This window comes from Neurospora crassa, linkage group VI, assembly GCF_000182925.2.
Source record: "Neurospora crassa OR74A linkage group VI, whole genome shotgun sequence".
Classification (NCBI taxonomy): Eukaryota; Fungi; Ascomycota; class Sordariomycetes; order Sordariales; family Sordariaceae; genus Neurospora; species Neurospora crassa.
In genome coordinates, this window is record NC_026506.1 from 3,359,348 (window position 1) to 3,369,621 (window position 10,274).

The 10,274-nt window shown below is 53.8% G+C and overlaps 4 protein-coding genes across 4 annotated transcripts; 2 read left to right on the forward strand and 2 right to left on the reverse strand.

Annotated features, from left to right (window-relative positions):
* Positions 1 to 2,682: 2,682 nt before the first annotated feature.
* Positions 2,683 to 5,468, forward strand: NCU12130 (hypothetical protein). Its single transcript, XM_011396758.1, has 2 exons — positions 2,683 to 4,322; positions 4,655 to 5,468. The coding sequence occupies exons 1-2, from the start codon at positions 3,909 to 3,911 to the stop codon at positions 5,156 to 5,158; spliced, it is 918 nt and encodes a 305-aa protein (XP_011395060.1). The 5' UTR covers positions 2,683 to 3,908; the 3' UTR covers positions 5,159 to 5,468.
* Positions 5,469 to 5,535: 67 nt separating this feature from the next.
* Positions 5,536 to 6,280, reverse strand: NCU05946 (hypothetical protein). Its single transcript, XM_953697.2, has one exon. The coding sequence runs from the start codon at positions 6,170 to 6,172 to the stop codon at positions 5,858 to 5,860; it is 315 nt and encodes a 104-aa protein (XP_958790.1). The 5' UTR covers positions 6,173 to 6,280; the 3' UTR covers positions 5,536 to 5,857.
* Positions 6,281 to 6,756: 476 nt separating this feature from the next.
* On the reverse strand, positions 6,757 to 8,451 carry NCU05945 (hypothetical protein). Its single transcript, XM_953696.2, has one exon. The coding sequence runs from the start codon at positions 8,217 to 8,219 to the stop codon at positions 6,993 to 6,995; it is 1,227 nt and encodes a 408-aa protein (XP_958789.1). The 5' UTR covers positions 8,220 to 8,451; the 3' UTR covers positions 6,757 to 6,992.
* Positions 8,452 to 8,687: 236 nt separating this feature from the next.
* NCU05944 (hypothetical protein) lies at positions 8,688 to 10,191 on the forward strand. The gene is made up of 2 exons (XM_953695.2): positions 8,688 to 9,160; positions 9,223 to 10,191. The coding sequence occupies exons 1-2, from the start codon at positions 8,906 to 8,908 to the stop codon at positions 10,009 to 10,011; spliced, it is 1,044 nt and encodes a 347-aa protein (XP_958788.1). The 5' UTR covers positions 8,688 to 8,905; the 3' UTR covers positions 10,012 to 10,191.
* The last annotated feature ends 83 nt before the right edge of the window (positions 10,192 to 10,274 follow it).

Below are 10,274 nucleotides of genomic sequence, written 5' to 3' on the forward strand. Positions count from 1 at the left end.
GTCGGCCCTGCCTTGGGGGTAAGACGGGAGTGGACAGAGAGGGTCGCCGAACTGACGACCAGTCTTGGGCCATTTGCTCACGGATTTGCCCTTGACTACTGTATTCTAAGGCTTGGGCGCCCGTCACAATTCGTCTTGACTCCACTTGAAACGGTCACACAACGGGCCCGTGTCTGATAATAAATACGGTGGCCGTACCGTCATCGCCTCGACCTTTGCGTACGCAGTAGAGGACTTCACTTGCGAGCAGAGTCTCGGGTGCCGCGTCGCAGTCGATGTTCAAAGACCTTCTTCTCCCCTCACTTCTCCGTCCCTGCAGACGCTCGCGCGTATGCTTTGACTGCATCATTAGTCCTGCAGGGAAATGGCTCATCTTCATAGTTCCAACGCCAACCACTTTCCACAGACATCCACAAATGAGCTCGGATCGCAAGGAATTGGACGATGTGCTGGCAGGCTGGCTGGCCCAGACTATGGAGGGTGCATGGTTCTTACACCAAGTAAGCCGGGGTAGGGGGGGGAGGAAAACATTATCATCCCTGTAGCTAACGGCTGAGGAGAGGGAAGGGCAACCGACTTTTTCGGAGTATCGGGGGGATGTGTGGCTCCTCCACCACTGAGAGTTGCAGGACTCCGAGTCCGGTGATTGCAAATGTGCAGGAAAAGAAACTGTTGATGCCAATTTGCCACTCATACACGGATTGGGCTGCAGTGTGGTGGGAGTGGTGTACTTGCCCGAGAGGCGAGTACGCTCTGCCCTCATCGGCGGAGGCTCGTGAGTTTTCGAGTCGATGTGTGTACGAAAAGGGCGATTGGGAGCCGTGATAGTGATGAGAAAGTCAATGGCCGCATCACAGAAGGCCAGCCCCACGACACGTCATGAACGCGTTCAAGAATGAGCTTGCTAAAGTATGCGACCGAGCTGCAGAACGGACGGCTGGTGGGGTCCACGAGGGAGCAAACCCGACGGGCGTTCGATGACATTTCGGGGACTACCCAGAGGCAGAGGTTGAGAAGTAACAGCGAAGTATAAGCAGCTTTGGCCGGCTTGGCCAGCTTCTTCTCGGCTGATAGTCTTGGGTAGCCTGCTCGGTAAGACGATGATCATGGTCCGGTGTTTTTCTTGCACAAGGCTCAAGCTCAGACCGAAGAGCGTCTTGCTCCAATCGTTTAGCGAGCGTCAAGTGAAAGCGAGACCGGTGAACAGCTTCGCTAGAAACTGGAGTCTCTAACCGAAATCCGGGGCTCCATCTTGATGGGTGCACCTGATTCTTTGGCCGGATCGGGGACCTAGCTGCTCATGGTTGCTGTGAGCCGTCAGTTCACATATCGAGATTCGGCACAGTCCGCCGTCGTTTGAGAGATGTCTGTCTACTTGGCACACTGTGACCGACAGGGGAAGCCCACTGGATGCCTTTGACACTCAAACCACCCTAACGAGTAACGGCAGGTGAGGCTGTCATCCTCCGTTCCCCTGTTGTTTTCCCCTTGCCCACTGTTGGTTTGGCCCCCAGATCTCTCCCCTGAGGCCTCCTGTAAGCCACCGGGATCCCTGCGCTGGACGGGATGAACCAATGTTTTTGCTCGGCCAAAACGGTTTGAAACTGAGTGGCCTTGGATCAGGCTGGAGCAGCTAGAGAGCTCCTCACTCTGACCCCCTTTCCCGGCCAAACTTTCAAGAAGGCTGGAGAAGGACAGAGACAAGACGGGCAAGAGAGGGGGCGTGAAAAAGGAGGGCATTGGACGCCTTGTCGACTTACACGGTGGCAGCAAGCCAATGAGCGACAGGGGACTCTTGTTCAGATGCGGCAAGGCCCCATGTCCAACGTCACATCCGAGATAGCCGTACGTTGAAGTGTTTCTACACTAGTGTAGTGTAGGCCAGGGTCGGGGGTCCTGGAATTGGGGGTTGTGATTCGCAGCGCGCTTAACCGTCCAAGACGTGCCATTCAGCGAGACTGGAGTACAGGAGATGGGTTCATCATGGATTTGACGAGGTTCGCGTCATTATCCAGAACGAGCATAGCATGGATCGCTCGTCAGTGGCCTAATTGAGCAGGTTGTGACTCGGTAAGAGGTGGTATGCAGAATGGAGAGAGTGGAAAAGTAAAAGGGCGGTGGTATTGGTGAGTTGGGGATGATGATGATGCGTTGGGCGACGTGGGATATGCTCAACAGAATTTGACGTTCAATTTGACGAAGTGGCCCATGTATGGTGGTGGTGGTGGTGGTGGTGGTGGTGGTGGTGATCAAGGGAAGTGCCCGTCTCAGGTCACTGCAGCCTGTGCGCACACAAAAATTGTGATCTGGGTAGTCAGAGGCGGCTCCTTCCGAGTCCTGTCTCACGACTGAAATGGAAAGGAAAGAGCAAAAGACCCTGTCCTCCCTCGACTGAGCCTACCTACCTAGATACACTAGTGGTTCATTGCCGCGCGGAAGAGGAAACGGCGGCAGACGGTGAAGGGGGGAGGAAACCGTCGCGCTTTCCCAGTACAACGCGGCCTGGCAAGCGGCCATTGGTGAAACCGATGCACAGACTCTTGTAAGGTCTGTGCAGTGTGCAGTGTGCAGTGTCCGCGCTGCTTCCTCCCCCGTTCACAGCGAGCCAATCATCATCCAGGGTACAGTATGTCATGCTTCTTTCCCGCACCTGCCCTGTTGCTCTTCTGCCCGACTTCACTCCTTCCCATCGACCACCGAATCGACCCTTCATCGGTCACTTCCACCACCTTGCCAATTCACTGCAGTTCCCGTCATTCAATTTTGTCGAGCCTCACCACCATTTCCACATTGCCCGCTTCGTTTGAACTTTTCATATCAGTTACCTCTACTTTGACTCTTCCACTCCCGTCTTGTCTGGTCCAAATCAGCGGCCTGCAGACCTGCCCCACCATTCCGCGTCTCGGCTTGGACTCCATCCGAGAGAACAAAGTGCAGTGGTGACGTTGTCGCGCGCGGCCATCACTTGGCTCATCTTGATTCATCACCTTGATCACTCACCTCACCCTCCAAACTGGAGACACACTCATCATGTCGGACTTGATACCGTGATTTCAGCAACCCTCGTCAATTTACAAACTCACCGTGCCAAAGAACATCTCGATTACCGTCCTATACGCGATCACTTCCACCATAGTCCAAGCAATACCTCAAACACATTCCATCATCATCAAAGTACGGTGCCGTTTTTCGGCCTCCTGGTCCATCCACCTCCCCGTCCTGTTCACTTGGCACGCTTCGGTCCTCCTGTCATGTAACATCTCGTCATTGCGACCGCCGGCTGGACTCGATCGAGACCTGAGTCCTGCTCACATGAACAGCCCCCAACAAGATATCGTGCAGTGATACCTCGGTGATTTCTGCAAGCTACTGTACTCCATCAGGCCAAGAATCCTCCTCCTCGTCTTCTTTATCTCGGTCGACGATTCCCAGCCACCAGCCCGGCCAGGAGTACATCCGAAGGCCAATCTAGCAGACCACATCAGCCTAGCTGTATCTTTTCTCTAACGCCTTCTTGATTAGCCGCACCGCGGACTCACGGATTCATACCAGACGTCACCGCTCTCCGCTTTTCTGTCGGAAAACTACCCAGCGTCCCGCGATTGGCAGCCGCGGCAAGAATAACGAACGGGAGAGGAGACGTATGCGAGCAAAAACACGCTCTTGATTCGACATTGACGCGGTTCTGGGCTCCTGGAATTATTTGTCTCGCTTCCTCTCTACAGCCCGCCCCGCTATCAAAAGTTTGTATTTGCATGTTAACTGAGGTAAATCAAGTGGACACCAGACAAACTCGGGCAAATAACTCGAGGCCCGACTAGGCTAGCACGACTGGTCGGTCCGTCATACTCGCTGATCACGAAAACATCAGACGCACGTCGCCGGATTGAGCAAGAAAGCCCTTGCCTATGGCGCCATTGCCGCTCCAGTCAGGGGCCGGCCAGCGGCAGATCTGGTCCTGGCCCACCGTTGAAGAAGAGAGGGATGAGGAGCAACTCGAGGAAAGTACCAGTGTGCAATTTGCCAGCCAGACAAGTCAAATGACACTGCTCTCTTCGGGAAGCACTCCACTTCCTGTGATGGAGAGGTCTGAAGGATCTTCAAGGGAGTGGGATGGCATGGCAACAGGAGGGGTGAACAATATCCTTACTGATATCCGTCCCGATACACGTGCTATCGTGAGACTCAGTGAGCACCGAAAAGAGTCCGACACGAATTTTGAGAAAACTGGACATCACGTGCAACTGACGGAACTACCAAACGAAGTATTGTACGAGATTCTGAGCCATCTAGACGTCTGCGATTTGTTCTCGACATCTAAAGTGAGTTTCACTTTTCTTAGGTACAATTTATACGTCTGTCCTCCTCTCCTTCTTTGTACTGGTGACTTGAACTCTTGTTTCTTTCCTCGTCACCGTGCCGTAAATCATTCTAGCGACCTCACATTTTGCCCTGATTACACACCATGTACATTTGCCAATCACATCCCATCCATTTTCCACGTTTCTTAGCCACTTTGACCATGGTGCTACACCTCTCTTGCACCTCCACCCAGAGAAGGACCGTCAAATCTTTGTCCTGTACAATTCCGTCTCTTTTCTGCCTATTCATGACTACGAAGCAAGAAACATAGTACTAACAAAACATCCCCCAGACCTCTCATCACCTCCGCACCCTCTCCACCTCCCCAACCTTACACACCCTCCGCCTCCGCCGCGCCCGCCTCCTCCTTCCTCTATCCCTCACCTCCCCTAGCCGCCCTTCCCTCGCTGACCTGATCCGGCGCTCCATCTTTCTTACCAACACCGCCCTGATGTCCCGTAAGCTTGCCCGCAAGCTAGCCTCCATCCACCTCGCCCGCCGTCTCGCCGCCCGTCCCTCGGCTGAGCAGCTGGTGGAGCGCTGTGTGTTGCCGGCTGAGTGCGTTCCTTGTGGGACCAGAAAGAAAGTAATGGTTGCGCCGGCGCTGGTAGCCAAGAAGAGAGCGGTGGAGAGGGAGAGGGTGAAGGATGGGTTGAGGGGGTGGATTGGCGAGGTGTGGATGGGCAGAGTGAAGGAGAGGGAGGGTAAGGTAAGAAAGGAGGAGGAGGAGACCGGGGTGGGGAGGGTTTGGAGATTAAGAAGGTTCTGGGAGGGGGTTAGTCGGGGGAGGGTTTAGGGGTGTATGATTGAAATGAGGAGGGGGATGGTCTATTTGGTCTCAGTAAGCGTAGGTTAATAATGGAGGAGTGTGTGAGTGAGTATGGGCGAGGGCGTTGGATAAATTTGAGTCACGATGTAGATGAGGGAGGTCCTGCTGCTCGATTTCGGTTTGGCGTCTTTTTTATCTTTCACTTGTTCATCTGCTGTTAGTCAGTTAGTTGTGATTTACCATATGCTGGACATATCAAGGCGCAAGTTTCTGCTTGAGTATGGGTATCATCTGTTCAAATAGTCAATACTTGGAACAACAATCACAGCGATTTCTTTATTGATTCTTTATCATTGAGTCCATAGGTAATGTATTGTGCCTCAGCTCACATCTCAGTGCCCTCACAACAGATCAGTTGGAGCCGTAATATCGTAGATAGATAGGCAACACATCCACCATTTGACCGAGTGACTGACATTCTTTACTTATCTATACCTGAGCCAGCCCTCAGCCCTCATGTATATACCGAGAACCTCGCTCCTTCCATTCTTAGATTGTCCATGCCATCCCTCCATTTCTCCATTTCCTTTCACTCAGGCAACCAAATGCCAATGTTTCAGTGACTTACACTCGTACACTCGTCAAAGAGGTACTGCAGTGACCGTGGTCCAATTTCCACCTCCTGTACCGAGCCTCAATCTCATTGCCCCCGTCTGGTCTTGGCATTCACTTCTTCTTCTCCTTGCTATCATCCTTAGCTTCCTTGTTATCATCCTTGGCCTCCTCAGCCTTCTTTGCCTCCTTAGCCTCCTTGACCTTAGTCTCCTTCTCCCCCTGCTTCTCAATCACAGCGGCAGCCACAGTGGCAGGGACACTGGCAGACTCAGCAGCAGCGGTAGGCTCGGTGGCGGTGGTTGTGGCGGAGGTGGTGGTCTCCTCGATGACAGTGGTGGTAATGGTGGCTGTGGTTCCAGCGGGGGAGACGGTGGTCTCCTTGGTTTGCTCGCAGGCAATGGTGGTGGTGGGAGTCTGGCCGGACATTTTTTTGGTGGTAATTTCTTTGGGTTGGGAAGTAAGGAGTTGTGGTTGGAATATGGGTTTTTGGGGGGAGTTTGGATTGTTGGTGTAGTTGAAAAGTGTGAAAGTGGCTTGAGATGTGATGATGGATGAGTGAGGTTTCTGGGGGGGGAAAGAGTAGAATAAGGGTTCTTATATACCCTCTCGCGACCATCGACTCAATGCCCGCTTGAGGGACTGAGTGTTTGAATGAGCAAACGATGTGCGTTTGCTGAGATGACTCTCCATGGTTGGAGATGTGATGGTGTGTCATCTCATCTCAGTTCCTTTCCTTTGTGCTTGAGGTAGTACCGCTGTGGGCAAGAAGTGCTGCCATCTCAAAGGATTCGAAACAGTTTGCTACCAGCAAAATTTCAGTCCTACATCATGCAAGGCTTCGCCGTTGGATTTGAAGTGGAGGAGCAAGTGTTTGTCAGTTTGGGAAGAAACAGGATGACAGTTGGGATCTAGGTGAACAGAGGCACTTGTTGATGCCTGGGCCTCTTGTGAAGTCGTGTTCATCCATCCCGTGTTCGAATTGGTCGTTGGAAGCCAACCAAAGTGTTTGCGGTTTGTCTGACATCTGGACGTTGGTTCATAGCCCCACTCATCTCAGCCGCAGAGGTTTATTCGTTTCGTTCGTAATTGATGCGGATCTCAGGAGTCCAAACTTACTCCTGAGAACAGCCACGTAGAGGTACATGCCTACCTAAGTGGTATTACCGAAGCAAGAACAGACGATAATCGGGAACAGCGATGCCCACCCGAGCTTCCCTCATTACCATTGCCGGCAACTAAAAGCGTCCTAGGCGCGGAACCGGAACCCATCCCAATCGTCCTCATCGTCCTCGTCATCTTCATCCTCCTCCTCATTCTCCTCCACTACCTTCCCCTTTGTTGTCCCCGCAGCATTCTCCTTCCCCAATGCCGCCAAAACAGCAGCAGCAGCAGCACTCGTCGTCTTTCCCACACCCTCACTAACAACATCCTTATCCCCTCCTCCCATCGGCGTATCTAACATCCCTTCCCCTTGTCCCACCCCCGCCCCCGTCTCCGCACCTTGCCCAGCACCACCCAACTTCCCAGCCCTCAACGCTTCCCTCCTCTCCCTCAACCTCCTCGCCCTAGCCTCCAATTCCTCCATAACCTCAAACTCGGTCTCCAACGCCCTCGTGGCCTCTTCACGCTCGTCTTCAATCTCCATGTCCTTAGCCGCTCGGCGGAGGGATTGCTCTTCGTCATGGGACTTGGCGGCTGCTGCTTGTGCTGCTGAGACGGGTGCAGCTGAGATGACGGCCTCTCCTCCTGTTAGGGCAGCGGCTGCGGGAGGTTTATTGCTGGGGGTAGCGAGGAGATCCGCTTCGAAGGAGGCCCAAAGGTCGTCGTCGACTTGTGGTGCTTGTGATGCCTGTGGGGCGTCTGCTGAGGTTGGGGTTGGGGCAGAGGTGGTAGTGAAAGTTGAATGAGAAGTTGGTGGTTGCGATTTTTGTTGATCGGATAATTGGGAAAAGGGGCGTAGTGGTCCTCCGGCTGATTTGGGCGTTGTGGTGGCATCTGCTGGCGTTGCTGGCCGCGAAGGAATGGCGAGCTCGATGCCGGCTGTTGGCGTGAATGACTGCTGTCGGGTCAGGGTTGGTGGCTTGGTGACCTCGGCTGGGTTGGATGTTGGCGGTGTCGGTCCTGGTTCGGGGGATAGAGTGTTGGGGCGGGTGCGCTTGGATGCGCGGTCGGTCTCGTCTGTAGAAACAGGGGTGGTGGCTTCGTCGTCATCTTGAGAGTCGAACTTGCGTTTGTGAGATTGATCAGTTGATTCATCTTGCGCTTCAGTCTGTTGCTGCTGCTGCTGTTGGAGTGCCTGTAGTCGTTGACGATGAGCGGTGTTGCGGATGTGGCCATCCCAAAGAGCTTCGGTCTTGATGTGTTCCCGACAGAGGACGCAGACGAGCTTGCCAGCGTCGGTGTAGGCAGCGTGCGGGTGTTCTATCCTGCGCGCCGCGCGCTGTTGGCGTAAGAGGGCGCGTACGTCGGCCATTGTTTATGTAGTCTTGGGTGAGACGAAGATAGAGTCTGAGCAGCGTAAAGTGACCCGGAGAGGTGAGAGTGAGGTGAGAGCAGTGGTGAGTGTTTCGAGATCTGAAATGTAAATGACGCCCCGAGGCCAATCAAGAGGAGTGATATTAAGTTGCCGGTAGGGGTGGGGTTCAGCCGTTCAATGTCTAGACTCGGGCTAAGGAATGTGAAGTCGTCAGACTGCTGTCGTGAAACTGATGAGCGAATCGCGACTCGATGCAGTTGAGGCTGCGACGTCAATGTTTCTTGTGGAGTCACCCTAAGCTTTTAAGACAAGCAAGGGTACAGAGTACCTCTACCTCAAGCCGGCGCCAGGGGGAGCTCCAAGTGTGGAGAGCTCTTATCGATTGCCGCAACTTTGCCGCGTCTGCTGCCTGCGACCATTCGTCTTCCCGGCAACGTCACTTGCAAGTCAATCAATTGATTGTCCCAAACACCGACGCTTCTAACCCAAGAGAACAACTGCTTTCGTATCGCAATCGCAACTCATCTCGATCGCATACAGACACCAGATATTTGTACTTGTTTGAATACGCCAAAATAAAACACCAACCTCAATAGAAATACCGGGCGCATTACCAAAGAAGCACTGCGCACCGCCTTCGCGACCTTGCGCCAAACACCACTCGCCCTCCATTGCAGACCATCATGGCCGACACCGAGGACGACAACTCGGCTCTCGCCTCCTTCTTCCCCGACCCTCCTCTCTTTTGGAAGGCCTTCACCCCATCCAATCTCCAAGCCTACGCCGAAATTAAACAGCAATATGCCTCCCAGCACGGCATTCCCGTCGAGGACGTTGTCCGCGTCCCCGATCTCCCTGCCGATTCAGACCTCATATACCTCCAACCACCAGCCGAGCCCAAAGATGGAACATGGCGACTATACGGCGAACCTCAGTCTGTACGTCTTGCCTATTCCCACTCCTTTCCAATTATATGCATGGCAACTAACCCCCCCCAAAGCTCGAAGAATCCCTCCAACCCCTCGAATCAGCCGGCATCGAACGTCTCGGCCCTCCCCTTCCGGGCTCAACCACCACTTCTACATCCAATACCCAAACCACCACCACCGACAGCCAATCAACAACCCAACCAACAACCGACGACACCCAACCCACCTCCGCCTTCCCCTCCCAACAACCCACCTCCCAACTCCCTCTCCCTCCTTCTTCCACTTCAGCCCCCGGTGGTGCCTCCAGTGGTGCCTCCTCCACCCAAACCCACGACACCCTCCACCTCCACCTCAAACGCCTCTCCAAGTCCCTCCTCCTCAACTTCCTCGAGCTTTTGGGAATCATGTCCCTCGACCCCGCCGCCGGCTCCCAAAAGGCCGCCGACCTACGCACTTTGTTTCTAAACTTCCACCACGTACTAAACGAGTATCGCCCGCATCAGGCTCGTGAGCAATTGATTCAGTTGATGCAGGAGCGATTGGATCAGACGCGGGCGGAGACGGCTGCGAATCGGGCGGTGGCGGAGAAAGCACGGAGGGTGTTGGAGGGGTTGGGGAGTGTGGAGATTCCGGCTGTTGATGATGTTAATATTGCTGGGACTGGGACAGGTGGAGGGGATGGGGAGGCAGGGTATGGGTCAGCAGCAGTACCAGTACCAGTACCGGTGGGTGCGAGGACAGGCACGACGGTGGGGGATAGGCGGGTGGGTGTTGATGGGGAGGGGGCGGAGGAGGAGGAGAAGATGTATTGGGAGCGGGAGGGGATGGGGTGGGGGGTTTTGGATGCTGAGTTTGCTTAGTCTTGAAATGGATGTTTGGCTTGGGGTTGGGTTCTGGAAAAATTGTGCATGGCGTGTCTTGTCCTGTTTTTGTTTTGTTGTGCGTATACCCCAAAAGAAGAGCATTTGGTCATCTAAAAGCCATGAGAAAGCAGATACTAGAAATTTATGATCCTGGTAATATGCAAAGAATTCAAGATTATGGGAAACTTATGCCTCAGTTCGTTTAGTGGAAGAAATGACTTCACAGTTCAGTAGGGCACCACAGACCGGAACATCTCACC